This window comes from Caenorhabditis elegans, chromosome IV (genome assembly GCF_000002985.6).
Source record: "Caenorhabditis elegans chromosome IV".
In the NCBI taxonomy this organism is placed as follows: domain Eukaryota; kingdom Metazoa; phylum Nematoda; class Chromadorea; order Rhabditida; family Rhabditidae; genus Caenorhabditis; species Caenorhabditis elegans.
The window spans coordinates 16,266,847-16,294,061 of record NC_003282.8 but is presented as its reverse complement, the minus strand read 5'-3'; the positions used below and the strand labels follow the sequence as shown (position 1 = coordinate 16,294,061).

At 31.7% G+C, this 27,215-nt stretch overlaps 5 protein-coding genes, 57 non-coding genes and 6 pseudogenes across 69 annotated transcripts; 33 read left to right on the top strand and 35 right to left on the bottom strand.

Moving 5' to 3' along the window:
* Positions 1–138: 138 nt before the first annotated feature.
* Y7A9C.12 lies at positions 139–443 on the bottom strand (annotated as a pseudogene). The gene has a single exon. A coding segment is annotated over exon 1 (305 nt).
* Positions 444–579: 136 nt separating this feature from the next.
* Positions 580–863, bottom strand: Y7A9C.11 (annotated as a pseudogene). Its single transcript has one exon. A coding segment is annotated over exon 1 (284 nt).
* A 128-nt stretch (positions 864–991) lies between these two features.
* Positions 992–2,074, top strand: srz-40 (annotated as a pseudogene). The gene is made up of 5 exons: positions 992–1,138; positions 1,181–1,291; positions 1,338–1,584; positions 1,632–1,778; positions 1,841–2,074. Coding segments are annotated over exons 1-5 (886 nt in total).
* A 1,142-nt stretch (positions 2,075–3,216) lies between these two features.
* Positions 3,217–7,504, top strand: srz-75 (Serpentine Receptor, class Z). Its single transcript, NM_001028417.2, has 13 exons — positions 3,217–3,550; positions 3,593–3,739; positions 3,799–3,951; positions 4,274–4,904; positions 4,946–5,057; positions 5,109–5,475; positions 5,525–5,677; positions 5,725–6,075; positions 6,149–6,389; positions 6,438–6,547; positions 6,602–6,929; positions 6,978–7,130; positions 7,189–7,504. The coding sequence occupies exons 9-13, from the start codon at positions 6,237–6,239 to the stop codon at positions 7,405–7,407; spliced, it is 963 nt and encodes a 320-aa protein (NP_001023588.1). The 5' UTR covers positions 3,217–3,550; positions 3,593–3,739; positions 3,799–3,951; positions 4,274–4,904; positions 4,946–5,057; positions 5,109–5,475; positions 5,525–5,677; positions 5,725–6,075; positions 6,149–6,236; the 3' UTR covers positions 7,408–7,504.
* srz-73 lies at positions 3,227–4,504 on the top strand (annotated as a pseudogene). The gene is made up of 5 exons: positions 3,227–3,391; positions 3,435–3,550; positions 3,593–3,739; positions 3,799–3,951; positions 4,274–4,504. Coding segments are annotated over exons 1-5 (812 nt in total).
* On the top strand, positions 4,752–5,951 carry srz-76 (annotated as a pseudogene). Its single transcript has 6 exons — positions 4,752–4,904; positions 4,946–5,061; positions 5,109–5,288; positions 5,356–5,475; positions 5,525–5,677; positions 5,725–5,951. Coding segments are annotated over exons 1-6 (949 nt in total).
* Positions 5,957–5,977, bottom strand: 21ur-10257. The gene has a single exon (NR_066221.1).
* A 1,298-nt stretch (positions 7,505–8,802) lies between the features above and the next one.
* 21ur-8384 lies at positions 8,803–8,823 on the bottom strand. The gene has a single exon (NR_066220.1).
* A 347-nt stretch (positions 8,824–9,170) lies between these two features.
* 21ur-6149 lies at positions 9,171–9,191 on the top strand. Its single transcript, NR_066219.1, has one exon.
* Positions 9,192–9,919: 728 nt separating this feature from the next.
* On the top strand, positions 9,920–9,940 carry 21ur-14189. The gene has a single exon (NR_066218.1).
* 21ur-4728 lies at positions 9,921–9,941 on the top strand. The gene has a single exon (NR_066217.1).
* A 200-nt stretch (positions 9,942–10,141) lies between these two features.
* Positions 10,142–10,162, top strand: 21ur-6656. The gene has a single exon (NR_066216.1).
* Positions 10,163–10,367: 205 nt separating this feature from the next.
* 21ur-7489 lies at positions 10,368–10,388 on the top strand. Its single transcript, NR_066215.1, has one exon.
* A 250-nt stretch (positions 10,389–10,638) lies between these two features.
* Y7A9C.10 lies at positions 10,639–12,542 on the bottom strand (annotated as a pseudogene). Its single transcript has 5 exons — positions 12,483–12,542; positions 12,030–12,149; positions 11,757–11,792; positions 11,450–11,592; positions 10,639–10,762 (listed from the first exon to the last, which is right to left on the bottom strand). Coding segments are annotated over exons 1-5 (483 nt in total).
* Positions 10,700–10,720, bottom strand: 21ur-10839. Its single transcript, NR_066214.1, has one exon.
* 21ur-11491 lies at positions 10,990–11,010 on the top strand. Its single transcript, NR_066213.1, has one exon.
* Positions 10,994–11,014, top strand: 21ur-5442. The gene has a single exon (NR_066212.1).
* 21ur-9622 lies at positions 11,120–11,140 on the bottom strand. Its single transcript, NR_066211.1, has one exon.
* 21ur-8822 lies at positions 11,121–11,141 on the bottom strand. The gene has a single exon (NR_066210.1).
* On the top strand, positions 11,716–11,736 carry 21ur-8171. Its single transcript, NR_066209.1, has one exon.
* 21ur-3107 lies at positions 12,064–12,084 on the bottom strand. Its single transcript, NR_066208.1, has one exon.
* 21ur-6968 lies at positions 12,449–12,469 on the top strand. Its single transcript, NR_066207.1, has one exon.
* Positions 12,543–12,757: 215 nt separating the features above from the next.
* On the bottom strand, positions 12,758–12,778 carry 21ur-6272. The gene has a single exon (NR_066206.1).
* A 322-nt stretch (positions 12,779–13,100) lies between these two features.
* Positions 13,101–13,121, bottom strand: 21ur-12811. The gene has a single exon (NR_066205.1).
* A 226-nt stretch (positions 13,122–13,347) lies between these two features.
* clec-191 (CW domain-containing protein) lies at positions 13,348–14,428 on the top strand (the record flags this gene model as incomplete). The annotated part of the gene is made up of 5 exons (NM_070531.1): positions 13,348–13,638; positions 13,705–13,978; positions 14,042–14,136; positions 14,187–14,269; positions 14,314–14,428. 5 exons carry the CDS (start codon positions 13,348–13,350, stop codon positions 14,426–14,428), a joined length of 858 nt encoding a protein of 285 aa, NP_502932.1.
* 21ur-2056 lies at positions 13,545–13,565 on the top strand. The gene has a single exon (NR_066204.1).
* On the top strand, positions 14,079–14,099 carry 21ur-10096. Its single transcript, NR_066203.1, has one exon.
* Positions 14,429–14,639: 211 nt separating the features above from the next.
* On the top strand, positions 14,640–14,660 carry 21ur-6753. The gene has a single exon (NR_066202.1).
* A 234-nt stretch (positions 14,661–14,894) lies between these two features.
* Positions 14,895–14,915, bottom strand: 21ur-4307. The gene has a single exon (NR_066201.1).
* A 136-nt stretch (positions 14,916–15,051) lies between these two features.
* Positions 15,052–15,860, bottom strand: ccch-2 (C3H1-type domain-containing protein). The gene is made up of 2 exons (NM_001392448.1): positions 15,528–15,860; positions 15,052–15,478 (listed from the first exon to the last, which is right to left on the bottom strand). The coding sequence occupies exons 1-2, from the start codon at positions 15,846–15,848 to the stop codon at positions 15,239–15,241; spliced, it is 561 nt and encodes a 186-aa protein (NP_001379227.1). The 5' UTR covers positions 15,849–15,860; the 3' UTR covers positions 15,052–15,238.
* Positions 15,861–16,056: 196 nt separating this feature from the next.
* Positions 16,057–16,077, top strand: 21ur-12382. The gene has a single exon (NR_066200.1).
* A 342-nt stretch (positions 16,078–16,419) lies between these two features.
* 21ur-6280 lies at positions 16,420–16,440 on the bottom strand. Its single transcript, NR_066199.1, has one exon.
* Positions 16,441–16,670: 230 nt separating this feature from the next.
* On the top strand, positions 16,671–17,282 carry F38C2.7 (C3H1-type domain-containing protein; the record flags this gene model as incomplete). The annotated part of the gene is made up of 1 exon (NM_070529.3): positions 16,671–17,282. One exon carries the CDS (start codon positions 16,671–16,673, stop codon positions 17,280–17,282), a length of 612 nt encoding a protein of 203 aa, NP_502930.1.
* Positions 17,283–17,395: 113 nt separating this feature from the next.
* Positions 17,396–17,416, bottom strand: 21ur-15332. Its single transcript, NR_066198.1, has one exon.
* A 178-nt stretch (positions 17,417–17,594) lies between these two features.
* 21ur-4036 lies at positions 17,595–17,615 on the bottom strand. Its single transcript, NR_066197.1, has one exon.
* Positions 17,616–17,878: 263 nt separating this feature from the next.
* 21ur-2033 lies at positions 17,879–17,899 on the bottom strand. The gene has a single exon (NR_066196.1).
* A 224-nt stretch (positions 17,900–18,123) lies between these two features.
* 21ur-7270 lies at positions 18,124–18,144 on the top strand. The gene has a single exon (NR_066195.1).
* Positions 18,145–18,322: 178 nt separating this feature from the next.
* Positions 18,323–18,343, bottom strand: 21ur-9033. The gene has a single exon (NR_066194.1).
* Positions 18,344–18,464: 121 nt separating this feature from the next.
* 21ur-2165 lies at positions 18,465–18,485 on the bottom strand. The gene has a single exon (NR_066193.1).
* A 562-nt stretch (positions 18,486–19,047) lies between these two features.
* On the top strand, positions 19,048–19,068 carry 21ur-4989. The gene has a single exon (NR_066192.1).
* Positions 19,051–19,071, top strand: 21ur-14131. The gene has a single exon (NR_066191.1).
* Positions 19,072–19,170: 99 nt separating this feature from the next.
* Positions 19,171–19,191, bottom strand: 21ur-11086. The gene has a single exon (NR_066190.1).
* 21ur-11758 lies at positions 19,174–19,194 on the bottom strand. Its single transcript, NR_066189.1, has one exon.
* On the bottom strand, positions 19,175–19,195 carry 21ur-4994. Its single transcript, NR_066188.1, has one exon.
* Positions 19,196–19,399: 204 nt separating this feature from the next.
* On the bottom strand, positions 19,400–19,420 carry 21ur-9001. Its single transcript, NR_066187.1, has one exon.
* A 199-nt stretch (positions 19,421–19,619) lies between these two features.
* Positions 19,620–19,640, bottom strand: 21ur-12590. The gene has a single exon (NR_066186.1).
* Positions 19,641–19,691: 51 nt separating this feature from the next.
* On the top strand, positions 19,692–19,712 carry 21ur-3765. The gene has a single exon (NR_066185.1).
* Positions 19,713–19,973: 261 nt separating this feature from the next.
* On the bottom strand, positions 19,974–19,994 carry 21ur-6333. The gene has a single exon (NR_066184.1).
* A 376-nt stretch (positions 19,995–20,370) lies between these two features.
* 21ur-478 lies at positions 20,371–20,391 on the top strand. Its single transcript, NR_066183.1, has one exon.
* On the top strand, positions 20,372–20,392 carry 21ur-11666. Its single transcript, NR_066182.1, has one exon.
* An 87-nt stretch (positions 20,393–20,479) lies between these two features.
* Positions 20,480–20,500, top strand: 21ur-3278. Its single transcript, NR_066181.1, has one exon.
* A 374-nt stretch (positions 20,501–20,874) lies between these two features.
* Positions 20,875–22,807, bottom strand: F38C2.4 (Methyltransferase FkbM domain-containing protein). Of its 2 annotated transcripts, none has more exons than NM_001268957.2 (6): positions 22,697–22,807; positions 22,401–22,647; positions 21,784–21,877; positions 21,536–21,736; positions 21,077–21,138; positions 20,875–21,026 (listed from the first exon to the last, which is right to left on the bottom strand). In NM_001268957.2, exons 1-6 carry the CDS (start codon positions 22,785–22,787, stop codon positions 20,894–20,896), a joined length of 828 nt encoding a protein of 275 aa, NP_001255886.1. In that variant the 5' UTR covers positions 22,788–22,807; the 3' UTR covers positions 20,875–20,893. The 2 variants fall into 2 exon arrangements, 1 of the variants encoding a protein (NP_001255886.1); NR_131665.1 differs by having other exon boundaries at positions 20,894–21,026; positions 22,405–22,647; positions 22,697–22,787.
* On the top strand, positions 21,248–21,268 carry 21ur-3754. The gene has a single exon (NR_066180.1).
* On the top strand, positions 21,377–21,397 carry 21ur-10326. Its single transcript, NR_066179.1, has one exon.
* On the top strand, positions 21,380–21,400 carry 21ur-15346. Its single transcript, NR_066178.1, has one exon.
* On the top strand, positions 21,480–21,500 carry 21ur-7390. Its single transcript, NR_066177.1, has one exon.
* Positions 22,105–22,125, bottom strand: 21ur-6360. Its single transcript, NR_066176.1, has one exon.
* 21ur-9736 lies at positions 22,654–22,674 on the bottom strand. The gene has a single exon (NR_066175.1).
* A 181-nt stretch (positions 22,808–22,988) lies between the features above and the next one.
* Positions 22,989–23,009, top strand: 21ur-12545. The gene has a single exon (NR_066174.1).
* A 424-nt stretch (positions 23,010–23,433) lies between these two features.
* On the bottom strand, positions 23,434–23,454 carry 21ur-14369. Its single transcript, NR_066173.1, has one exon.
* 21ur-1533 lies at positions 23,437–23,457 on the bottom strand. The gene has a single exon (NR_066172.1).
* Positions 23,458–23,650: 193 nt separating this feature from the next.
* 21ur-15468 lies at positions 23,651–23,671 on the top strand. Its single transcript, NR_066171.1, has one exon.
* On the top strand, positions 23,654–23,674 carry 21ur-2608. The gene has a single exon (NR_066170.1).
* Positions 23,675–23,856: 182 nt separating this feature from the next.
* On the bottom strand, positions 23,857–23,877 carry 21ur-7447. The gene has a single exon (NR_066169.1).
* A 34-nt stretch (positions 23,878–23,911) lies between these two features.
* 21ur-7134 lies at positions 23,912–23,932 on the bottom strand. Its single transcript, NR_066168.1, has one exon.
* Positions 23,933–24,361: 429 nt separating this feature from the next.
* On the bottom strand, positions 24,362–24,382 carry 21ur-714. Its single transcript, NR_066167.1, has one exon.
* A 594-nt stretch (positions 24,383–24,976) lies between these two features.
* 21ur-6926 lies at positions 24,977–24,997 on the bottom strand. The gene has a single exon (NR_066166.1).
* Positions 24,998–27,027: 2,030 nt separating this feature from the next.
* On the bottom strand, positions 27,028–27,048 carry 21ur-11620. Its single transcript, NR_066165.1, has one exon.
* Positions 27,049–27,215: the final 167 nt, after the last annotated feature.

Sequence of the window (27,215 nt, the reverse complement as noted above, 5' to 3'; positions counted from 1 at the left end):
GCCGGAAAATAGCATGCAACAAACGAAAAAAAAGGAAATTTTGAAAAGCGAGTGTAAAACAAATAAACTTTATTCTAATAAAAAAAACCCCCTCCCATGAGTTCCCTGAAATTCCCTAAATCGTCTAGAATTTAGAGCAAGGGGTTTACGTTTGAACTCTTGATCCCAAATATCACTTTGATAAATCTTTTCCAACTGAATTTTTCTGACTAATTTCCAATCCAATTTTTACTTCCCAAATACGGAACTTGTATAGTCAACGGAGTTATGAGAGTACTCACTAAGGTAGCGAATACTACGAAAGAGCACTTGCAAGACCCTTGTAACATATAAATTGTGCCAAACATGATTGGGAACTGAAATAAGTTTTCACAAAAAATCTGAACTATTATATATCGCCCGGACTTTATTCGTCTAATAAACACTCTAACTGTACGACTGATATTCTGTTTATTTTTTCAATCGAACTTTGTTACACATAACACTTGCAACAAAACAGTATTTAAAATAATAATGTCAAGAAGAAAGTTATGGATTGTACTTGATCGGAAGGTTCTTACAATTTCCATAGAATCATTCACGGCATCACCATCTGGGGTGTTGGTCCATTTGAAGGTGATACGATCTTTGTTGGTGTTTTCTTGTCCGACGGCATCGCAGGAAACAGCCAGAAGGACTGGCGCTTTTGGGTCGAACATGGTGGATCAACTCCAAGTCTCTTCATGATGGTGGGCTTGATACCATCCAATGCGACGAGCGAACGAGTGAATCACCTTGATGTAGTAGGTGTGATGTCATCATACGGGAGGCATTAAAAACCATTTTGGAATCTGGTTGGGTCTGTATGTAAGGTTTGATAAAGGAGTTATGCAAACTTTGATTATTCATCATTTATATAGATATATACTCCGTTATTACAACTAAAAATCACCTGGCGGGCGATAAGCTCTCATTTCTAATCGCAAAATTGTGAAGTTTCGCTTCAAAACAAATGATATTGGACGATTCCCTTGAAAAACCTCCTGAATGGTTTATAACTTACTCCGCTGCATTTTTTTATTCTACCGCGTCAATTTTCTTGATACTCTTCCCATTTTATGCGTACGTATTCAAAATTAATCGAACACAGGATGAAGCGGTATTTAGCCATGTTTATACCAAAATAAATAAATAAAAATTCGACGTTACTGTTTCCGACAGTGAATCATTTTTATCAAGTGACAAGGAACATTTACTTTATGTTCCTGTCAACAATATTCTTCGCGTTCTTTGTCATCAGCTTTTCTCGAGTGTAAGTACACACAATTTTTCAAATAAAAACAACTATTTCAAAGAGACTACATAATTTTTGCAATTCGCGCCATGTTATATGTTCTCTACATAACTACGCAAGTGTTCTCCTTTTTGACTTTCTTACTGTCGCTCCAACGATTGATACTATATTTTTCTCCAGCAAGTGAGAAATATGTAATAAAAGTTCAGAAGAACTTACGTTTTTGGATTTTATATGCCATTTATGTTGTCAAGGACCTTCCAATTGCAATGGTAGAAGTCTTTGAAATAAGTATTCAAGAAACTTATATTGTATGTAATTATGTTTTTTTTCAACTTTAAAATGTACTAGTTTGCAGATCTTTTTAATAACTTTTAATCTATTTTCTGTACTTTCGGCAATACTACATATTCCAATGTACTTGAGCGTAAAGAAGCTGGCCCATTTAGCATCAGTTAAGAGTAATACACCTCAGAGGTTCATTATCTGGCAAACAATGACTGTTGTGATTTTCAAATGCGTAAGCTGTACATGATACCAGTATCTCTCAAAACTCAAAATATTCAGATTTATATTCCAATTTTTATTGCGTTTTTATTGGGTGAAATTAGTTTATTGTATATGATTGTTGCTACAACAGTTATTGATATAATGGTGAATCCCTTGATAGTTGGAATATCTTATATTGGATGCAACAAGCGGAACATGAAAACTTTGTTCACGGCGCTCAGTTTCAGGAAGTTTGTCAGAGTATTGTTTAATGTAAACGAAGAAGTTGGTGTTGAATCGCAGCGGTTCTAAAAGGTATAGTACTGGTTTCTACAATAAAAGTGAAGTATGAAACTGCAGAAGTTTGGATGATGTCTAGGGTTCCGTGAGAAGGAACCCATTTGAATTTCATACGAGACCTCTGCCATTCTATAGATTATGTCTTCAAGCGGTTACTTGTGAATTCATCGCGGCAAAACTCCAGAACCAAGCTCACAGCGGGCTCTCAAAGACCCTGAAAATATTACTGTAACGAAGCATTGAAGGGTTTATTTTCGAAATTCACTTTACTAGCTCATATCTCCGCGGATTAATCTTTTATAGAAAAGTCATCAACTGAAAATTTGTTGATCTTCTTGTAAAGAACAAGTTTGTAGCTGGCAATTTTTACCAAAAAGTTGTTGTTTGCGATTAAAACATTAGAATAGCCATAACGACATAACAATCCCAACAACAGTTACACCACTTCACGACAACCACAACTGAGCCTGATATTTGTCTATCGTACCCCAATGCAAACGGGCCCCCAATGGACGGCGCGCACTTTCGTATTCAGGATTGGAGCCCGTCAATCCTCGTCTTGGTGGAGTATAAAAGGTCGTCGTCAAGCTCATTCGAGATGTTCTCTCATTCTTTTCACTCGTGTCTTTTATCTCCCCAATCCCTACTGTTCACATGTCCCTGTAACTCGTTGTATTTTAATTAGTTTATCCTATTCATAATAAACTGTAATAACACTCAACTTTCAACCCTTTTCACTTATTTGAGAGCCCGCCGTGAGCTTGGTTCTGCAGTTTCGCCGCTAAAAATTCACCAGCAACCATTTTAAGACATGGGCTGTTGACTGTCATAGGTCTCATATGCAAGTCCAATAGGCACCTTCAGACGGATCGCTAGTCAAAGTGCGCGATTCACATGAATCGTCGAAGTAAATGCATCCTTCCGAAACGCAAGTCGAAACTCTTGTCGGGTCGATTGAACGGGTCACGCCGAAGATGGACTCTCTCTATTTAAGATTGTCGACCTCCTCGGCCGTTTTAACAGGCCTAGTAGGCCGATTGCGGTCCGCAGTCCGCAAACACAGCGACGACAACGCCATCAAGGAAAGTGCGAGAAATCACTGAATAGCATGTATAAAAGCACGGCAGCTGATTCGATTTCTTCATTTTCTCTCAAACAGGCGCCATGGACTTGTCTAAGCTGATCAATAACAATGAGTTTATTGAAAAAATGTTCCAAACTGCAACTCGCGGCCTTATTTTGGTATTTTGCATAACGATTTTACTTTATTTGGCTATTTTCCCATTTTACGTGTATGTTTTCAAACTGAATAGGAGAAGGGATAACAAGGTGAAAGTTTATAGTTTTTGATTCAAAAAAATTAAAAATTCAGACAGTGCTATTTCCAACTGTCAATCATTTCTTTCAAATGGTGAAAATCACTTACTACTTGTTTGTCGTATCGGTTATCTGTACAATTTTGATGTATTGTACTCCACTTAACCACGGGTACACTGGTTTAGTTTTCAAACGTATGATTGTGTATTTTAGGATACTTTTCCATCTCATTATGATGGTTCTGATAGCTTTTATAATGTGTACATTATACCTTTGCACAAGGAAATCGTTCTTTACTTCATCTACAGTTTGAATATCAATAGTAGTCGTACAAGAATAAATTTTGGGCTATATTCTATGGTTTGTTAGGAATAAAATTAAGTTGTGAGAGTTTTTTGAATTGTCGGAGTAAATTTCAGATAATCGTTGCTCTATTCTATGCGTTACTGTTTTTTTCTACGACATTTTATATTCCAATTATGTTGAGTGCTCAAAAAATGTGCTCAGCTCAAAATTGTGCTGTGCAAAAGTATATATACTGGCAGACCCTAACAGTCTTTGTTTGTAAATCGGTATGTTATACTTTTAGCGTTTTTACAACAAAAGCCAGATAATCTACGTAGCATCTCATTTAGGGAAATAACACCTAATAAATTTCGGCGACACTGAAAAAAAAAATTGCCAAAATTCGAGATAACTTTTTTAAAGAAATTTTCAAAACGTCTCATCTCGAAATGTGGTAGTTTTGGGTCATTCAGAGTCTTTAAAAAAAACGAATAACGGAAGTAAGTAAATGAGGGATTACCGTATAATGTGTTAGCGATCATTCAAGCATCCCCATACTCAATCATACTTAAAAACACTTGTCAAAATAACTCAACATTAATTTTTCAGATAGCTATATTAATTTTCATTTACCAAATCACTTTTGGCACATATCCCCCGTCTGAGTGTGCAGTTCTCATTGTAACTACAGATATTGTCACAACTCCATTGTTAGTTGAAATATCGTACGTGGGAAGTAACAGATGGAAATCAAAACCCAATGCAAAATTCAAGTGGAATAGATTCTTCAGAGTGATGTTTGATATTAAGAAGGCATCAGTTGTTGCGCCAAAATTTTGAATTTTCATTCAAATGTAGCATTAATTAAACAAAACGGTTTAACGTCATACGTCATACGTCAAACTAAATACATTGGTTTTTTAAACTCTACAGGTGACTTTGCAAGAACATGTGTTGTAGCTTGAGCTACATGACAAATCCGGGTTTTTTCGAGAATTTTTCTTAAACATCAACTTGCTTATTTTGCCTGAATCTTGCATACTTGGCTTAGTGGTCCTTATCACTCAAGGAATCTGAAGGAATCTCAATGAGCAACTCTTCTGCATTCATTGATTATATCATTTCCGAACCGACAGTTGGCGGATTTTTCGCTATATTTTTAATTTTTACGTTATTTTATTTAATAACATTTCCATTTTATGTGCTTTCTTTCAACCTAAATAGAATGAGGGACAAAAATGTAATTCGGAGTTTAGGATTTTTTTACAACCGTAATTTCAGACGTTACTATTTCCAACAGTCAGTCATTTTTATGAAATGGTAAAGTTCACATTTTATCTGCTTGTCCTTTTGATTCTTTGCATACCTCTACTGTTTGTAGCAACACATTTTAGTGAGTATGTTTTAATTTTGTTCCGCTGCGAATTTACCCATTCCATTTTAGAATCGCTGTTTACCTGGTTATCTGCTTAGCATTTTTTATAATACTTGCACTTTATCAATTCACAGAAACATTCCATTTTATAATATTCCTGCTGGCGGCTCAGCGTTTCCTCGTTTTTTATTTTCCGAGCACCGAGAAGCATATTGCCTTGTTTCAAAAATTCATGTCCAAGAAAGTGTGGTATGTCCATTTAGTGAGTGTGGTTAAAGAATTTATAATCCTCTGTGTTTTTTCCTCACGGGTGAAGTACGAAAGGGTTGATCCTTACAAACCACCATGTTATTATGTCCGCAATCCCTCGCCAGAGACCTGCTGCAATCAGCCCTTCACGATGAAAGGAGTCGATGCCATTGGTTTCTATACTGTGGTTTGGATGGCACTTTTAAACTGTTTTCATTACGGAAATAAAATTGCAGGGATTCATTTTATTCTTCCATGCGTTGTTATTCTTTTCTATGCCATTCTATATCCCAATAATGATCAGTGTTCGAAAACTTTCGTCCACTCAATACTGTAAAGTGCAAAGCTACATTCATTGGCAGACGCTAACGATTTTCGTTTGTAAATCGGTTCTGATCGCTATAACAATAATCGTACTCATTACTGAATTTTTCAGATGGCTATAGTACTCGTTATCTACAATAACACTTTTGGTTCACTTCCGATAGGAGCATATACATTTCTTATATTAGTTATGGACATTGTAACAACTCCTCTAACAGTGCAACTTTCCTATTTGGGGAGTAATGGAGTATCATTCCAGTGGAGGACATTCTTCAGAGAGTTGTTTGGTGGTGAAGGATCTTCAACTGTTGCACCACAACTTTATCACATCACTTAAGACAAAATGGATAAAACGGTTGTTCCAAAATTTTGAATTTTTATTTAAATTTAATATCAATTCAATGAAACGGTCTAACGTCATACGTGAAACTAAATACATTCGTTTCAAACTCACTATCAGCAAGTAAGTTTGCAAGAACAGGTGCTATAGCTTGAGTTATCTGACAAATCCAGGTTTTTTCGAGAGTTTTTCTTAGAATTCAATTTGCTTACTTTGCCTGAAAATTGCAAATTTAACCTCGTGATCCTCATCGCGTTTCACTCGAGGAATCTGAAGGAATCTTGATGAGCAATTCCTCTGAATTCATCAATTATGTTATTTCCCAACCGACAGTTAGCGGATTTATTGCTATGTTTTTAACTTTTACGTTATTTTATTTGATAACGTTTCCGTTTTACGTGATTGCCTTCAAACTGAATAGGACAAGGGACAGAAATGTATTTGGAAGCTTGCAATTTTATTTATGTGTTTAAATTTCTTTTCAGACTTTACTATTTCCAACAGTCGGACATGTTTATAACATGGTTACAATCACATTTTACTTATTTGTCAGTTTTATTATTTGTATGTCTTTATTTATGAATAGCGGACCAGAGTATGTTTGAGAAAAAAATCTTTTCATTTATTCATATTATAGTCTCAATTTTAGACTCTCCAATCTTATCCTTTTCATTATAGTAGCTTTAATAACATTTGCACTTTATCTTTCCACAGAAGCGTTCCATTTTCTAATATTCCTGCTAGCGGCTCAACGCTTCCTTGTTTTCTATTTCCCGAGCACCGAGAAGCATATTGCCTTGTTTCAAAAATTCATGTCCAAGAAAGTGTGGTATGTCCATTTAGTGAGTGTGGTCAAAGAAATTACGATCATCTGCATTGTTGGCTCACAAATGGAGATCAAAAGGCCTAACATACGTTGCATTCCCGCTCCAGGTTACTGCCAGGACACGTGGTCAGGGATTGGTTTCTATACCGTGGTTTGGATGACACTGTTGAACTTTTCCATTACAAAAATAAAATTGCAGGGATTCATTTTATTCTTTCACGTGTTGTTATTTCTTTCTATACCTTTCTATATCCCAATAATGATAAGTGCTCAAAAAATTTCGTCCAATCAATACTGTAAAGTGCAAAACTACATCCACTGGCAGACGTTAACCATTTTTGTTTGCAAATTGGTACAGCATCAATTCTGATCGCTATAATAATAGTCCTGCTCTTAACTGGATATTTCAGATAAATATAGTCGTTGTTATCTACAATCACACTTTTGGTTCTCTTTCGATAGCAGAATATACAGTGGTTATTGTAATTATTGATATTGTAACAACTCCTCTAATAGTACAACTTTCCTATTTGGGGAGTAATGGAGTATCATTCCAGTGGAGGACATTCTTCAGAGAGTTGTTTGGTGGTGAAGGATCTTCAACTGTTGCACCACAACTTGATAACTAACGGCACTTAAGACAAAATGGTACTTCACCTTCAATTTACGGTACTCCACAATTAAATTATTCGAGCACGCGTTATTTTGATAATATCAATAAATTTTTAACTTTATTGTTAGATTTTTTCTAAACTTTATCTATTCCCATCTTGCAATCCTTGGTGAGGTTGTCACAAGAAAAAAGAACATGTCATTTTTTTTATTTCATAAAACTCTTTAGCATAATTAAAAATACCAGAATATGGCAATCAAAGTATAATAGCTTGTACAGAAGTATTTTTTTAAAAATTGATAAAAATATATAAAAGCTGATTTATTCAAAAATTCAAAAGTCCTGTAAAATCATATGGAGTCATTTTTTTTTATTTCATAAAACTCTTTAGCATAATTAAAAATACCAGAATATGCCAATCAAAATATAATAGCTTGTACGGAAGTATTTTTTTAAAAATTGATAAAAATGTATAAAAGCTGATTTTTTCAAAAATTCAGAAGTCCTGTAAAATCATATGGAGTCATTCTTTTTTATTTCATAAAACTCTTAAGCATAGTCAAAAATACCAGAATATGCCAATCAAAATATAATAGCTTGTACGGAAGTATTTTTTTAAAAATTGATAAAAATATATAAAAGCTGATTTATTCAAAAATTAAAAAGTCCTGTAAAATCATATGGAGTCATTCTTTTTTATTTCATAAATTTCTTTAGCATAGTCAAAAATACCAGAATATGCCAATCAAAGTATAATAGCTTGTACGGAAGTATTTTTTTTTTAATTGATAAAAATATATAAAAGCTGATTTTTTCAAAAATTCAAAAGTCCTGTAAAATCATATGGAGTCATTCTTTTTTATTTCATAAAACTTGTCAGCATAGTCAAAAATACCAGAATATGCCAATCAAAGTTTAATAGCTTGTACGGAAGTATTTTTTTAAACATTAATAAAAAATAAAAAAGCTGATTTTTTCAAAAATACAAAAGTATGGGAAAATCATATGAAATCATTTTTTTTATTTCATAAAATTCTTTAGCATAGTCAAAAATACCAGAATATGCCAATCAAAATATAATAGCTTGTACGGAAGTATTTTTTTAAAAATTGATAAAAATGTATAAAAGCTGATTTTTTCAAAAATTCAGAAGTCCTGTAAAATCATATGGAGTCATTCTTTTTTATTTCATAAAACTCTTAAGCATAGTCAAAAATACCAGAATATGCCAATCAAAGTATGATAGCTTGTACGGAAGTATTTTTTTTTAATTGATAAAAATATATAAAAGCTGATTTATTCAAAAATTCAAAAGTATGGGAAAATCATATGAAGTCATTCTTTTTTATTTCATAAAACTCTTTAGCATAGTTAAAAATACCAGAATATGCCAATCAAAGTATAATAGCTTGTACAGTGAAAAAACCTGAGAACGCTGTCTCTTGAAATTTGTCAACAGATATTAACAAAATGATACATGAAATTTTTAAGTGCAAGTTAGTAGTGCACACGACATTGATCAATCGAATTTAGGTTTTTAATAGGCCAATGATTATTTAGTTAAACTTTGAAAACTTCAAAATTGAAATTATAATGGAAGCTCATCTTCACTTTTGGCAAATGTTTTTTCCGGGAAAGGAACGAATGGAAGATATTAATTTTGATGAGATCTCACACACACTCACAGTTTGGGAGAATTTCAACAATTGTAACCTAATTTTATAAAAAAATTACTGTTTCGAATTTTTTTTATTTCTGAAAACTGTTTGGTGTTTTTAATGTGACATACTCTGTAAAAATACCAACCAATTAATACCAATTAACTAAATTCAAGAAAACACTCAAAAACGAAAAACCAGGAATTTATCGCGATGATTTGTTCTAAAATTGTAAATATTGTTTTACATTTGCCATAATAATGAAACACTGGGAAGGATCTTAAATTATTTTTTCCCCTTTTTTTGCGAAATGTGACTGTAAATTGACATCGATTTTTAAGTTATAAATTAAAACTTGAATAACCTTGAAAACTATCTGGGCTTTGCTATTCAATTGAAAAACTCTCACACTATATGAAATGTACCAAAACAAACATTTAGCAGGAAGATAATTAATGCAATTGTGCATTCAGTACAACGAATCAAGCATTTGGAGCTGTGAATTCTGTAGAAATCTTGATAAAAGTGCACCTCGAGTTTTTTCGTAAAAAAAGTTTGTGAAAAGTGATTTTCGGACCGACATCTTCCGGGTTCCGCCTCTTGCCAGGGTAAAAAAAGCAAACTTACTTGTTAGACCATGTTCACTTTAAATTTCGCACACTAATTCTGCACAGTGCGGAATCAGAGAGATGTTCCATAATTATTTTGTAAATATTACCATTAAGTGGGTGTTGCCTAATTTGAAAAACATTTTTTTGTTTCCAGTGTTAATATCGATGCTTAAATACTATTAGACAAAATTGAAAACACTTGCTACTTTTTTTCCTGTTTCAAATTATTTTCATAAGTTTTTCCACAATTCTGATGTTATTGGGCAAAAGTTAGGCAGGCACGCAAATCGGCGCATATATGCAAGTTCTGCTCCAAATCCTTAAAATCGAAGTTTAACAATTGAATTAAAAAACTTCAATTCTTCTGTTCAAATTTAGTCTCAAAATTAAATTAACTAAGTCTTGTAAAAATTAGTGTTGTATAACAAACTTAACTGTTTTGCTTTGTTTTAATAAATAGTCACAATAAATTAAATATTAATGAAAAATTCCTAAGATGGTGTAGTCGAATTTTTTTTATTGCTTTGTTATACTCAAAAAGTTTTTTTTTAATCTCTCGTTATAAAATCTAAAAAATTAGTAATGTAGTGAACCTGAAATGCACATTTTCATTAAATTTAAAAAGCGTTTCGGCAAAAATAAGTTGTGAGTCAATTTTGTGCAGTTTCACCTAGTTTTTAGAAACAACAAACTGTTTGGGACACTAGTTGATACTTGTTTATTTGATTTACAGATACCGAAAAATAAAGTTCGAAAACTAAAAACTATCCCACTGGAACAATTGAACTTTTTTTTTTGAAAATTTCCCCTTATGTAAGTTTTTTCTCTTAAATCTCAATAAGTTTCAGGAAATGAAACCCCCCCCCCCCCATTTGTTTTCATTAATAATTAAACTTTTAGTTCTGCTCGGGAAAAAATTAATTTGATTATTTTAAGAGAGAAAAAACAATTTGAAGTTTGTAAAATTTTGTATTATATTCATCTGTAAAAATCTGGTTCTGGATATCTAAAATCTGGATAAATCTGGTTGCGTAAAAAGCGTATAAGCGGATAAAAAAAATTATCGAGTGAGTACTGATGAAGATTTGTGAAAGTTTTGAAACTGTAAAATTTTATTTAAAAAAAATGTCTAGAGCATTTGGATGAGGAAATAATGAAAAAAAACATTTCGCATTTTATCAGACAACAATTTAAATCAAGACTGTACTCTGTTAAAATTAAAACAGTTTTCACGAAAATCATAAAAATTTGATTTTGATGGTTTTTTAACCAAAAAATTAATTCTACTGTTCTACACAGTTGTTTTAAAAACCAATTATAAAAATTATGTTAGTAAGTTTCTCTATATTTTTGCTCCAGCCAAGTCTGCACGAACTTCCCCTAACAGTTTCAAATTTTTTCAGATAAAGGAACGTTCAGATTTTTGAAATATTTAACAAAATTCATGCATATAAAAAAATCAAGTCTCAGAAACCTTTAAATGAGGTACATTTTTAACATGAATTTGTTATAAACCCAATGAAACAGTATTTTGTGAAAATACATCAGCAAACATAATTTTGATATTTGTTTGCCTATTAGGTGCTCAAATTAACGTGAATAAAACATAATCTTTTCATAAGTATTTTTAAAATACAAATATTCATTGCAGCATCCCACATAAGTGACAAATTTTTTAAATTTTGAGGTTCAGAATATTAAAGTTTCAAGAAGAGTTTTGCATAGAAATGCAAAAATATTATTTTTGAGGTTTCATACATTTGTCTTGAAAAGTTTTTTGTCTTTTAACAGTTTCAGCTTTTTCAGTTTCAGAAGAAAAGTCAGCGGTGATAATGAGTTAGTCACCGGCTCCTCTGTACTTGGGATTTATAGTAGTTTCCACCGATATTCCGGTTCCCTTCCCAAATTTGGTAATGTAGGAGAAGATTTCTTCTATAAGAACTTGAAATAAATTAAGTGCAACCACTGTGCTACAACATACTTTTGTGTTCAAACATAAAAAAATCAACTGTTTCAAACCTTTAATAATTTGAAAAATGGAAAGTGTTCTGATGATATCAAACTTCTCTATAAATTTTCCATTTGAATGACAATACCTCCGCCCACACCTCATCGTCGATGAATTTCGCGTACTTAATTATAATAGTAAAACTCGTACATAAGTTAAGGCCCAAACATCATAGAGAGATTGATAATAAACATACAGAAAATGAATTATCATCTGAAAAGCTGATTAGTTGGTACATGAATGTGCGGGTGTCAGGGAGATGAATAATGGGTAACATGAAAGTAGTGGACATAAAAGTATTAAACATTCATAGGACATGAGGTGCCAAAATAAGATTCATTGCGCTAATCTTTTATAGAACTTAATACTCTATTTGTGAAAAAGTGCCTTCGTAGTTTGGTTTTGCATTTTCATCAGTAAACTAAGGGATTTGAAACTGATTTTTGTGAACAAGATGAAACCGAAGAAAATTTTTTTTAATCTATGAAAGGAAAGTACGAAATTCGTGAAAGGAGATGCTAAAAAATATTGATTTTTCACTGATTTTGAGTTTGTGATATTTGTTGAAAGAAAATTATGTGACATGAGAATTATTATCATGTCTCGTTCAAAAGCTTAACAGTGCCTACCTACCTTGCGCCTACCCATCAAAACTCATTTAGGATAAAGTAACTATCTTTAAAAAACTAAAAAGTTTTTTAAGCATAAATTCTGCTGTCATTTTTAAAAATTTCACTGTTTCAAGTGTTAAACTTGTGTCAAAATTTTAGTTTCGTTTAATTTCACTTGCATTGTTTCTTCATGTTTATTTCACTTTTTATTTTATTTCATATGAATAATTGAATATTTTACACAAATAAACATTAACCAATAACCGCTCTAGGCCACGCCTATTCATTCCGTAGTTGATCATATTTGTATTTACCATTCAATATTCCTGATAAAAGTTAATTGAAAGTACCTCCCAAACGTTTGCTCTTTCTCAAAAATCAGGTCTCAAAAATCAAGAATCTAGCGATTAACTGCCACATCAAAACCAGTTCGAATCCCTAATGGAACATATTTCAGTGAGTTGGTTGATTTTTGTGTGAAACACGCAGTCTAAGGAAATTACGAAATTTAGTTTTGAAGAATTATATAAAAGTTTTGAAACACTGATTTTTTTAAATCTGATTTAAAGGTGGAGTAGCGTCAATGGGGACATTGCTTCAAAACACGCCTATGGTACCACAATGATCGAATATCATGTTTAAAAAACTCAAAAAAATTTTCTAAACTTTATATGATTTTTTGAAAATTGGAAAAATCTCGGTTTTTCCCTAATTCGTATGGCAAGCAAAAACGGCACCTGTCTGTGCACAAAATGTCAAAAATGGGCCCATTCGAAGTGTTATGGAATCCGAAACAAGTGGACACCAAGATTTTAATGCAAAAATTGTGCTTCTGAAAACAATTAAAGCTGGTCGAAAGTGCTTGTAAACTTATCAATATTGTGAAACAGAATTATTTTTGTATGCTTCAAACTTTCCCCAAACTTGTATAGCTTTTCCATCAAGTTTGGAAAAATATTGACTACATTTCAAATGAAAAACTTGTATGTGTCAAGTGCCACGTCTCATTTTTTGGTAACCAGGCAAAAGGAATTTTTGGCGAATTTCCTCTTTTTGTTTTGCAGAAACATGCGTCTACTGGTTTTCTTCCTGAAAATCGCTTTTCTCATCAAATTGGCTATGCCAATTGAGAAAATGTTGTTATTTTATGGAAAAATCGTAAAATTCAACAAAGAAGCTATATCTATAACTGTTACGGATCTAGACTCTTGCGTACAAAACTGTTTCGAGGAATCCACATTTATTCTGGCGTTCTGGAACAGTAGTGGGTACTGTAACTTATTCGGTTTCAGTAGCTTTGATGAGATTCGGGAAATTGAGAGCGACGAGGGAGATGTTGGTCAATATTTAGCTGTGAAGGTAGAGTTTTTTTTTGAATTTTCAAAATTGTTTGAAATTGATTTGTTTTTTTTGAACCAATTACAGGCTGATCTACCAAACAATACTTGCCCAGCTTTCCCATTTGAAACCGATATTAAGCGTCCTGGAAACCAAACATGGAAATCTGGCAATGGCTGGACCACACGGTTATGTAAAGCCGGCTGGACCCTGTTCAGTAGACCCGACTCAATTTTTGTCTGTCTCAAATTTTTCGAACTGAAACTTGGAACGAATCGTACGGTTGCTCTGCAAACTTGTGTAGATAATGGTGCCATTATGACAGGGCTTGCAACCCGTAGCGAAGTTTATTGGTTGACAGGTAGACTTTTTTGTGGAATCAGAAATAATATTTTTCAAATTTTTTTAAAAAGTAATGTTTCAGAATTCATAGTAGCTCCTCTGCAAACCGGACAATGGGATGGAATTTGGCTGAATGGAATGCGAGACTGTAGCTCTAACACCAATAAAACGTGTCAAGTAAGTCAAATTTTGAAAAATTAAAAAAAATTACGTTTTTTTTTTTGCAGAATTTTGTCTGGAGCGACGGCTATACCATTGATACTGAGCTGCTAAAACCGGGGTTTCTTTGGGATCCAGGATATGTTAATAAGTAAGGTTTTAACTCAAATTCTTAACAATTCTCAGTGATTTCAGCCAGCAGGATTGTCTGGCAGTCATAAGCTCTATCAGTGATCTAAAACTGAATATGGTTAACTGTACATCGTACGACGTAGCGATCGGAGTTGCCTGCGGATACCAATTCAAATAATTTTAATTTTTTAAATTAAAAATGAATATCCAGAGTGTTATGCTATAAACAAATTGTTCAGTGTGCTGTATTGCTAAATGATCAGTGAAATTGATAATTCTTCAGTTTTTAAATAGAAATTGTTTTTTTTTTAGAAAAAAATGTACTTTATCAAAAAAAAACTTTACAGTTTCATGTAGTTTTTGAATGTACATATTTACAACTAAGACGTTCTCAATACGAAGATTAAACTTTAAAAATATGTATTTTTTATAAATATACAATTTGAAATCATGAAAAATTAGATTTTTTTCACTTTTTTGTTTAGGACAACTGAGTGCCACAGGGTTCGCATAGGTTTGCATTTAAATAAAATTCTGGAAAAAACACTGAGACGTCACAGCATTGACATTCTGGTGCCATGTGAATGAGAAAATGAGTCAAATTTCAATTCTAACTTTAACTTAAATTTTGATAGAAATTTTTGTTTTTAAGAGAACATCGTATAGTAATAATAATAAAAAAACGTTCAAATTTAAAAACTAGATGAAACAGTGCCGTTTTTTTCCAAATTAAAAAAAAAGTAACTCCCGTAATAAATAAATTGGAAAATTATTTCATGACAAATACTATTTTGCGAAGAAAAATATAAATTTTATTCAAAAATGATTCAGAATAGAAAAATTTGAAAAGTGTCAAAAATAAATGTGGATTCGACAAAAACCCCAGAAATTTCCAGATAAAAATTAATTTAGAAACATAATGGTAATTATAGAAAATTAACAATAATTAAAAGTTATTAGGAATAAAACAAATTATGAAAGAATAAAGTTAAGAGAAGTCAGTGCTAGAGCTGGATGCAGATGCTCCAAAATTGTCAAGAAACTCCCGAGAAAGACCCGATGAAGGAGCAAACCATGAAGAAAACTGGGGCATCAGTGGATTTTGAGCTGGAGTTGGCTCAACAGCTCTGTGAATAAACTGACATTTTGTCCCATATTTGCAGTGTCCAGTTCTAGAGAAATTGTCACAGAGAACTGTCTTATACTTTGGGTGGTTGACTCCACGGTTCTGAAAAATTTAACACTTAAATTAAAACTTCATTGAGCTCAAAGTTTACCTTCTGTTTCAGCTGCAGCTCCTCGACACTGTGAGCAAATTTGCACTGCTCCCCGTATGAGCATGCTCGTGTGAGCTGAAACGTCTTGCAAAGAGCAGTTTTGAATGCATTTTCTTTTCTTTTCAATCGCATCATTTCTTCGTGGAGATCGTCAGGAATTGTGCATGAGTTTACTGTCTTCAAGAATGGTTGAAAATTCTGCGAGAAGCCATTTTCTTTCTGATCAAACAGTCTTGGAGAAGGTGGCTGCTGAGAGAGCCACTGAGCAACATTGTGCAATTTGGTAAAAGTTGGGACGTCAACGGCAAGTGGATTAGACATTTTGAGGGGTTTCTGAAAGTTAAACTGTTTTAGTTAACAAAAATCTCAGAAAAAACTTCTAACTCAATTTTTAATTGATCCTTAATAAGGCAAAATAGCATTCAAAGTAGAGATTTCAATAGACATACAAAATATACAGTGCAACAAAGAAAAGTTTTAGATACCGTTACAAGTCGGGCAAAAATGAAAAATATACAAAAAAAAACAATATTTTAGCGAAAAAATGAGAAAACGACCGCCCAGGATGACAGTTGTTTGCATGAATGACACAATTGTCATCCTGTCATCAGGCAACCTCTTGAACGCTGAAACTTTATCCAATCGATAGCTAGGTTAGGCTCCGCCCATTTACTGGTACATATCGTCTCCTTTTCACAGAGAGTGTGGCCTGTAAATGGGCGGAGCTTGCTATCGATTAGATGCTGTTGCAGCGTTCATTCTTTTTCCGGAAGATAGACTGCCAAATATGTCATTCACACATTTTACTCTCATCATGAGTGGTTGATCCTTTTTTGCTACTTTAATTTTTTAATAACTGTTGTTTTCTAAAATGTTATTTCTATGTTTTGTATTAGACAGAAAATATTATTCAATACACTATGACCACTATGTTTCATATAATACATGTTTGAAGCAGTAATTTTTTTGTTTTTTTTAAATATCTTTCTGAAACTCTGCTAGGATCCAGTTAGACGAAACCATTTTAATCTTTGACTTTCCACTTTTTCACTAATTTTTACTTCTTTTTAATCGTTCTACCAAATTCTTCTCTTGATATCGTTTTTCATTATTTTTTTCCAGAAACTACCCAAAACTTCTACAATGTCTGTTGAAGCAAGCAACCAAGAAAACTCTCTCTCCAGTTTCCTTCTGAAATGTGCTTTCCCAGCTGGAACTACCCCTCCATTGCTTTCTCCACCATCTTCATCAGGATCTTATGAAGAAGCCCAATTCTCACTTTTTGTGAATCAAAATGAAACTGAACAAAAATTGTTTTCTAATCAATCATTGGCCAACCGAGATCCCTGCACAATTCCAGATGAGCTTCACCAAGAAATGAAGAGTTTGAAAAAGAAAGAAGAAGCATTCAAGACATCCCTTTGTGGTTTTCACAGAAGAGGCCAAAAATGTGCTTATGGTGAAAAATGTAAATTTGCTCACAGTGTACATGAGCTCCGCTTCCCACAGACCAAAAGAAACCACCGTAACTATAAAACAGTACTTTGCAATAACTTCTCAACAACTGGGCATTGCAAGTACGGAATCAGGTGTCAGTTCATCCACAGATCTATGAACTCAACTTCTTCAAATCAATCAAATAAAATGGAAAATATTACCATTGACCTGAATGTTCAATCGGACGTTTTTCGTGCATTTGCTCTGGACTCAACAAGTTTATTGCCAAATTGGCATTGCTCAGCTCTTCTTCAATGAATTTTTTAATCCTGTTATCTTATATTAATTTTTAAATTCCCTAATGCTCAATATTTCCTCTATTTTTCCATATTTTTGGCAATTATCGTTTGTCATTTTCTATTATTTTACAAAGTAATAAAATTCTTTTCCTATCTGTGTTCTACCCATCTGTCTCAAAATTTTATAAAGGCTTTGAATCTGAAATATTTTTAAAAAATAAATTTTGACTTTTTTGTTTTCAAATTTGTAATTATACATATATTTGGAACACACAGTGTTTCGAAAATTTTAAAAAATCAATCTAAGTTTAGTTTTTGTATTAAAATGAAAACTATAGTTGGAAATGGTTAAGTAACCTTCAAATCATTAATCATATTAATGAAAAACATAAAACTGGTAAAAATTTTCATCTCAAAAATTATTTTTAGATCTCAAAAACTTCACATTTTGAGAACTAATTTGAAACAATTTGATCGATTTTGAAAAAAACAGGCGCACAAATGTGGTTTTATAAAAAATGGGTACATAATTCCACGTTTGAGTTTTTTTTTTGAAGGATTAGTGCATATTTGAAACAATATACGCACTAAAATTTTTTTTCTACATTATAAGCACCATATTTTGTGCACACTGGAGCAGAATTTTTTTAATATTTACTTATTCAGAATGCATCTGAAACAGTAATTTTTTGGTTGAAGGGTTTAGGGTTAAAATTTAAAAAAAAACAAGCAACAAGTTCTTTGAATTTTGTCTTTTACATTAACAGTGCTGCAAAGCAATTAAAAATTTGAATTATTCAAAAAAGTTTCTACTGTTTCATTATGTTATTTTAAAACTGTAGTTGTATTAATTAGTCTAGCTCACAAAGTAGATCGATTCCACCTTAAAAAGTGCTGAATCATTGAAAATAAGGTCATTGTAATTTTGCAAAACTTTGTTATGTTTACAAATGTGGTTTTAAAGAAACAAAAAATGTATTAATAGTAATAGTACATTTTTGAAACAATATTATAACTGAAAAAGTTAAATTTTTTACATTTTCATTTTCAGCAAAAAAAACGGTTTCCAAATTTGTATGATCAGTCCCAGTTTGACAAAAAATCAATTTTAAAATTCCTAGAAACAGTTTTTTTAAATAAAAAAAGCAAATTTAAACTGTTTTTCTAATTCAATTTAACTATTTTAACGGTGTCTTGGGTCTTGGTGTCTTGGTTCGAGATACTGATTTTTTAATAATTTTTTTTAATGAAATGAGAGAATGGAAACAGTAAAAATTTTTAAATTTGCTATAAATATTTTATTGAACTATTACTTCAAACATCATGAAATTGTCATGAAAACGTTAGAAAAACATTAAAATAGTTATATTAAATTTGAAGCGTTAATTTTTAGAATATGTCGGGTCTTGTAATATATTCTGGACACTTCCTAATTTTTTGTAAATTTGAGCGTCTTTAACTGAAAAATTAAATTTCTAGGAATTTAAAAATTTTTTTTTTTACAGATTTTTTTGGCGACTGTACAAATTTTAATACAGCTTTTCGCTAAAAATGTAAAGAAGTTCTAAAAAAAAAGCACTATTGCTTGAAAAAACTCCAACGTGGAATGATGTATATATTTTCTATAGAACCGCATTAGCAAGCATAACAACATTTTGCAAATTTACAACTACTCAATTTCAAAATGTAGAGTTTTTGAGATCCAAAAATAATTTTTTGAAATATGAAAACTTTTATCAGTTTCATGTTTCTCATTAATTGTTATATAATGACTAATATTCTGATAGTTGTTTAGCGAAAATAGGAGCATAACAGTCCCGTTCATTATGTGTCATCGTTTTTAATGTTAGGAAAATTAAAATTTTCACAGAAGTTTCAAAAATTTCAGGTGGAAATTCGATATAATTTGTTAAAATTTCTTTGAGCCATTAATTGATACTATCACAGTTTGACTGTTTAAAATGACATACTGAAACATGAAAAAATTGTTTCGAATAATTTCATGTTTAATTGTTTTTCAGACTCTGAATTTCTTTTTCTAACTTTTATTTTTCTTTCAATGTTCCATAGGCATTCATACTTTCTTTAACAATAGTCTAAATGCAAAATTGCCACAAAATGAATATGAAAGTCGTTATAGTACAAAAAGTGAACACAGTGAAAAAGAGTTTATCTCAATAATTATTCAAAATGCATTTGAAACTGTAATTTTTTCCGTTAAATGTTCCGTTAACCGTTAACCGTTAACCGTTTAAATGTTAAAATGTTAGGGCTAAAATGGTTAGAAGGGCAAGACAAGCAACACATTCTTTGAATTTTGTCTCTTGCGGTAACAGTGCTGCAAAGAAAATAAAAGTCGATTTATTCGAAAAAAAAATTCTACTGTTTCAGTATGTTATTTTGAACAGTCAAACTGTAACAGTATTGATTAATTATTTTATTTTCCGAGTTTTTGATCAACTTTGTACGGTATTTGCGCAATTCAAACTTATTTTTTTTATCACAAAGAACTGTTTCTGGAAACTTTAAAATTAACTTTTTTTGACAGACTGATCGTACACACTTTAAATCAGTTTTTTTGAAAATGTTAAAATGCTTTTGGCTTACTATGTGCGGTATTTGCACAATAAAAGTTAACTTTTTCAGAAACTTACTAGTTAATTGAGCTCGTTTTTACAATTGATACTCCTTGCCCGAAGTCAGAAAACATTTTTTCCACAGAACCTGATAACCGGAGCTGCAATTTTTTGTTAAAACTTACGAATTAGTTGAAACATTAAAAAATACTATTTTTTCCTTGGCTATTAAAATCTCGTTGTTCTGTAGAGCTGGAATATTAACTTTCATTATCGGGATTCTGCGAGCAAATGTCATAGGTTTGTTATGTTCTTTCTTTGTGTGTCCGAACGCCGTTCATCGCATATCTCGGGTAGAAGTTGAAACTGAACCTAAAAATTTATTTTTGGAACAGTTAAAAACTTAAAATTCTCCCATTCAGCGAGGTTTTTGTGGAAACACTTTATCTGTGTGGGAACAAAAAACGCTGAGATAAAGTTTTATTACTGTTTCAGTGGGTTTACATTATTTAATGATGCAATACTAGTTAATTCACAGATCATTCAGCGTGAGCATGCAAGATTAAAACTATGTTAGTAAAAAACAATTTTGCACAGTTTCACTATAGTCATATGAATACTTGAGTACATTCTTCGAAACTGCATTCTTCAAATTAAAGTTCTATTACCCTATGGTACGTACATTGGAATAATATTATAACTTTTTAAAAACTCATGTTTCTGACCAAATACCAAAAAAGTCGAAAAAATAAACTTAGTATAAAAAGGAAAAGTGCACCTACCAGTCGTCCTTAAAATTGAATGAATGACTGAATTGGGGTTCAATTCAGAATTTTTAGCAACGGAGACTCTCTGAAACTCTCAGAAAAAAATACATGAAAGTAATTAGATCTGTATTAAAATTTTTGAAGATGATTTAGCTGAAAAATTGGTAAAACATATCAAATTTAGCTCCGCCCATTTTTAAATAAAATTGCTTTTAGCTTTTTGGATTTCATTTTTTTGAATTTCCATGTTGGAACAAAAAGAACCACAAACAATTTCAAAAAATTTATTACATTTGCGGAATAACAATGGCGAGCGGGAAAACTCCATATTGAGTCATACAAAACTCGTTGATCAAACTATATTCACAACAGAAATAGCACTGCGGATTGGGTTCCACGTTGAAAATACGAAATCCGTATCTGGAACAATTTTGATCTACATTTTGAAAAAAATGAAATTGCAATCAAACTTTGACATGATTTTGAGCAAGGCAAGATGGATTGTAGGAAATCCGTGGATTTCAATGAGTATCTGGAAGAAAATGGATTGGAATTTCAGATTAATCGAAAATGTAATGACTATGAGTTTTTACTGTTTCAAAATGAAAAGATAACTCTCAGTCAAAGTTTTGGAAAAGTGATATGGATATCTATGTTATGGAAACCCATGTAAAATTATTTTTTTAGTCTAAGAATTTGAAACAGTTAAATTCAAAATTTGAAGTGTTTCAAGTTCCCTATTAACTAAGAACAGAAAGAAACGTTTTTGCTGTTAGAAACCACTTATTGTGTATTTTCTTTGTTGAACAAAATGAAAAAAAAATCAATGTTTCACGTAATTGAGAAAATAATAATTGCTGGGAATAAATTCAATATTTTTGTCAAAAGTAACCAAATAAGATTGCAACTAGAATGGAAATCAAACTAACCTGACAAACATAAAAATCCCTGATCAATGGCTCCAACCCAATAAATTCTCCTCCTTCTATATCAATTTTCAATAGCTCCACTTCACTTGCTCCACTTTTTCGGAGAATTGACGGAATTGACAGCGGTATTGGGATTTGTCCAACAAACAATTTTCCATTCATTTTTTCATAGAGTGCTCTTGTTGTAGCGTTTTGTGGATCCTGAATTGTGTGAAAAAGTGAGAAATTTGAATGAAAAAAGAGCTTACAATATCTGCACCGATAAGTTTGCATTTTCTCCCAGTGACGTCATAAATATGCAGGTCATATTCAATTTGGTCATGAAGACCCAAGGATAGTAGTCTGAAAGATTTGTTAAGATTGTCTCTTAAAATGTAACTTTCCTGGTCATGGAGATAAAAAGCAAGTTTTAGAGCCAACGACACTCTAAAATATTTTATATTTGGCAATTTTATCACAAAACTAATGATATTGAACTTTCAGAAATAAATTTAAATTTGGAAAAACCCCACTTTGACATTTTGAAAAACACGTTGATGTCTCTTCTAATTTTAAATAATTTTTGAAATTGTTCTATTTCCCCTGACACACTGAACAACTCAAAAAAAAGAGTCAAGTTGAACAAGACGTTGAAACAGTAAATTCATATAAAAAGTCATCTGAGTTTTACACTGAGGAGATATATCATTTTTGGTTCCATTTAAATATTTTATTTTCTAATAATCACTATTTTTCCCAGAAAATTTTTTTATTTTTAATTGAATAGCCTAATTAACCAAACATTTTTTAAATTTTTAATGCCAGCTGACAAAAAAGTCCACAAAATTTCAATTTTCCCCCTCAAATATTTCTAAAAAAAACTTACTTACAATCATCCTTTACCATTTTCGGATTACAAACACTCTTCCCACCATCTCCATCACCTCCAATTCTCATTTTATGCTCACAATGAGCTTCAACTTTCACTTTTTCGAAAAAATCCGTATAATTCAGAGAATTCGAAGATTTAATCAGTGCCTCTCGGTTCTTTTTAGCGATTTTCAATGCGTTTATCCTATTGAACTTGAGAGATTCTAATAAATATTCATCCTCCTGGGATTTGAGTCGGTATTCTGGAGATTATTTAGTGAGTGCAAAAAATGTTGGTAAAAAATGAGTCACCTTTTCCAGTAAAAGTAAAATAGTATAATAATGTGAAACAAATTAAAGTTACTAGAAGGACAGTGCTCAGTGAGCCCAATTTGTACCGCATTGAAGCTGGAAGTGCTGAAAATTAAATTTGACTCAAATAGTGGCTTTAAAAAAGCGGTTAATATTGAAAATAAAGATTTCTTCTGAAAAATTGGCAGAATTGTAGACAACTTTTTTTCCTGGTAAGGAATTCAAAATTAGAAAAAAAATATTTTTACTGTTTCCTGGATGAGAAATAATATAATTTTTGTTAAAAAGACACTAAAGAATAAGAACAATTTTAGTCACAAAAAAATTAATTTTTACCATTTCAATTGGATGATAAATTCTTGGATTTTTGTGCTATAATACTACTTCTTATCTTTTAAAATCAAGGAAAAATATAGAGAAAGTTACAAAGCCGCTTTTTTAAACCAAAAAACTCGCTATTTTCAAACATAAAAATTGGTTTCAAAATGTCGAGCGATTGGATTATTGGATTTAATTCTATTCATTCCAGTGTTGGCAATAAAACGAAACTTTTTGAATAGAAAATGTTGAGACACGAAACAGTGAAAACACGTTTTTCAATGCTTTTTCATGAGTTCCAAAATTAAAAATTTTAATAGTATGTTTTTGTTGAAAGAAAAACTTATTGTAAAACTTTTTCGTGAGTTTTTAGTGTATTTTGATGCTAAAACAACGGAAAAGTTCTAATTTTGTTAAATCGAATTCGTTTTTTTCCGGAATTATCAAATTTCGTTCGAAAACAGTTCTCAAATTGACAACGTGAAACAGTATAAAATTTTGTCGTTTCAAAAATGTGTTCAAATTTTTTATTGTAATCGCGGTTTTATATTCTCTAAAACTCAATTCTACAGCAATACATAACAAAAACTAATCTGTTTCAAGTTTCTGATAAAACATCATTCCAATTTTGATTAATAATAAGTTCATCATCGGAAAACGAGAAAAATGAAATTGGCCATATTTTTGTTGGTGCTCAATAAACATAGAAAAATGAAATAAAAAGTAAGTAACAATGGATTTTGCTTTTACATTTTCCTTAACCTAATGAACTTATTTTGCAATGATACAAAGTTGATTAATTTTTTCAAGTAACTGTTGAAAAATCGAGGAGAAACATAATTTCTATTATTCAATGGTTGCAATTGACGTTTAACCTCTCACAAACTTTTCTGAAAGAATTATGAAACAGTTCTGTTAATAACCACACAACGTTCAAATTCTGAATATGAAAAACATGAAACCGTAAATTTTAAAATTATTTGAATACAATAATTAACCGCAATTAATGGAATCAGCAATGTGGATTTTGCTCGAAATTATAGAAAATGTGTCATAAGAACCGAAAATCACTGTAAAAACAATTCTAAAAAATCTGAAAAAATTTATTATGGCCGCTTAGGGTCACTCTCACATTCTTGAAGTTTTCCGTTTTCCGGCAAATCTTTTACTGGCTTTAATGGGGTTTTATTTGTGAGGAACATCCAGTTAAATTTGCAGATACACTAGAAAATTTTAGAAAATATTCCTCATCAGTCATTCGATTTTTTGTTTTGCAAAAATAAAAAATTCTTAAAAATGAATAAATAAACATTTTGAGATTATTTGGAACATTTATAAATCGAGGAATCACAAGTGCGGAAAACATGATCATTACAGACTTATTACATGAAATATTAGCTAGTTTTCTGAAACTGAAAAAAAATTATATTTGATTCCACTCTTCTACTAAAGATTTACAAATGAGCAAATAGTTGAGAAAAAAGGCAAATCCATGACCCAACTTTGAGTTGGCTGCAATATTTCTTGAAAATCATTTTGGAATTGAACAATAATCACAGCCACTTTGTATCGGATAGTATTTAGTTCCATTTCTTCTTTCATCTCACTGTTTTTAATCGAATCGTATTCACCTTTATTAATTCCATCCGGACTGGTTTTTATCAAGAAATCAAGATATATTTTTGTAGATTCATCTTTTTTCTGAAACACGAAATTATCGAAATTATAGAAAAGGTGTGTTTGGGTGGGCATAGCCTAAGCCTAAGTCTGAGCAAACGCCTAAACTTAAGCCTAAACATAAGACTATGCCTATGCCTAAGCCTAAACAGGAACCCCCTAAAAAATCAAAAAAAAAACCCGGAAAATCCTAAACCTTAGCTATTAAAAAACTAACCTTTTCAAGAGCTTTGACAATTTCATTTTCCGACTCGACAGCTTTCCGTCCTTCACTTATTGAAAATATATTCTTTATCAAAAAACTCAATAAACCAGACAATTCAACTTGAGATCCAAGACCTGATTGTGAAACATATTTCTTTTTAATCTTGTTACGTATCATCTCAAATCCGCAATCTTTCCATTTTCCAGTATCACTTTTGCGGGCAGACATAAAGATTTCAAGAATTTCAGTTAATTGTACTTTTTGATCTTCAATTCTCATTTTGTAGTTGTTCATATTTATTTTATTCAATTTGTTGGAAACACTGAAAATAGGTTTTTTTTAAATTGCATTTCGAATGTTTTTAGAACGGTCTTAATTTGATTGTAAAACTACATAGTTTTGAAGAAATTGAAAAAAAATTTCGAGTGAATTGTAAAAATCCCAAATATTAAACGCTTACCTGACAGGGAAATTAAACTGAAACCAAAATATAATAGAATACAGACAATTTGACTTAGATTATGCATTTTAAATGATAAAATTCTGAGGAAACCTGATAAGACACTGCAGATCCTATGCCGTCATTTCTGAGGAAGACTGACTAGGGAGTTATTCAACCATACGATGCGATCGGGTAAAAGTAAACGTGTTATGCGATAGCTGGCATCTTAGGCTTTCAGAATCTGTAATTTGTTTCGGCGGAAGACCTCTGTGAGTCTGGAAATTTTCATCTGAAAATGTAGTACTGAAATCAGTGCATTTCCTATGGTTAACAGTGGATTTTGTCTCTGGCGCCAACAGAAGTCTCACCACAATGGTGGAAGGGCGAAATCATTGCTTCGGTGGTCGAGTGGTGAACACAGGTAAATCGCGGTTCGTGTATTATACAAAAAATATACACAAAATGTACAAAAAACGAGTACCGGCTAACATGTGTATAATACATGTACAAATCCTGAATCGCGACTGTGCGTGTATAATTTATGTATAATTCGTGTATAATACAAAACTCGCGCTCACGATACGTACAATTTCTGTATATTTTATGTTTTATACACGAAATGTATGTGTTAATTTTGTATATATTTTTTATTTTTTGTGAACTGGGGTTGCTAAAAATTGCTTTAGGCAAAATTTATTCATCAAAAAAGGATAAAACACAATTAAAAAACAAATAATAATTAGAATATCATAAAATGTGCATTGGATCATTCCAAATTCCGGTTCCCATTGCTTGTGCGACGAATGTTCTCTCTGGCAAGTGGACGACCATGCTTCTTTGGTTCCTTTCAGTCCAATTTTACTCCTTTCCTTTATGATAGTCCACGTTCTGTAATTTTCAGCTCAGTTTTGAGTGTATTTTGTACATCACCACACATGGTCGTAAAACTACAACGATAACGCTAAAAATTCAAACAGATTCCCAAGAGAATGGTCTTTAGGGTGAGTTGGGTAACAAATACGTCTTCTTGGTGCTGGTTTACAACTACCTAGCGTCTAATAATTATGTATATACAAAAATATACAATCATCAAAAAAAGAAAGCTCATTTTCCAAATATAGCCAGAATCATGGACCGCTCAATAGAATTAGAGAATTTGACGAACTGATTTAAATTAGAGAAATGTGAAGAACCAGTAAAAAGTCTACATAGTAGTTTCACTTGAGTTTTAATTCTCGTGTGTCTGGTAGAGTAGTTAATATTTACACAGTATGTTTTTGTAGGAGGTTAATTTAACATCGCATCTTTGAAGGATGCGCTTGGTAAAGGTTCTCAGTGATTTTTCAAGTATCAAATACAGTGCCGGCCATAATTCTATCCAATTTTCGATTTTTGATAAATTTACAAATTTTTCAAACGAGCACAACTTACAAAATGGGCATGCTATCGAAAAAAGTTCAACTAAAGAAATATTGTCCATAATTACGTCTACTTGTATTCAGTTGTTTAAATTGTTTGCCAGTGTCATGACAAGAAATACAGCTGCCGACATCTCGTGAGCCCGTTTTGACAACTTTTACTGATTTGCCCGTATCTCGAAAACTAATTTTTTCTGGAAGTGTTTTTAAAGTAAAATAATCTTCATACTACTTGCGATCATGTGTGTTTTTTCACGTTGTTCTGAAAAATTCAGCAAAAAGTTATGAGAGATTAAACTTGAATAGTGTACGACTACACCTAGAGCATTTCTTGCAAGTGAAGATTTTTTTTCCTTGAATCTTGATATCGTGTTTAAATATACTTTAATTGTGATTTTACTTTTGTAATTATTGAAAAATGCTCGAAAAAATATATTCGAAGTAAGTAACCTGATTTTT

Coding starts and splice junctions, on each gene's coding strand:
- F38C2.4 (NM_001268957.2), bottom strand. CDS start 22,787: ATGCGGTACAAATTGGGCTCACTGAGCACTGTCCTTCTAGTAACTTTA. Junction 22,648..22,696: donor TTTTACTTTTACTGGAAAAG/GTGACTCATTTT, acceptor AATAATCTCCAG/AATACCGACTCAAATCCCAG. Junction 21,878..22,400: donor ATGGTAAAGGATGATTGTAA/GTAAGTTTTTTT, acceptor CAAATCTTTCAG/ACTACTATCCTTGGGTCTTC.
- srz-75 (NM_001028417.2), top strand. CDS start 6,237: ATGAGCAATTCCTCTGAATTCATCAATTATGTTATTTCCCAACCGACA. Junction 6,930..6,977: donor GGATTGGTTTCTATACCGTG/GTTTGGATGACA, acceptor ATAAAATTGCAG/GGATTCATTTTATTCTTTCA. Junction 7,131..7,188: donor CCATTTTTGTTTGCAAATTG/GTACAGCATCAA, acceptor TGGATATTTCAG/ATAAATATAGTCGTTGTTAT.
- ccch-2 (NM_001392448.1), bottom strand. CDS start 15,848: ATGTCTAATCCACTTGCCGTTGACGTCCCAACTTTTACCAAATTGCAC. Junction 15,479..15,527: donor AGCTGCAGCTGAAACAGAAG/GTAAACTTTGAG, acceptor TAAATTTTTCAG/AACCGTGGAGTCAACCACCC.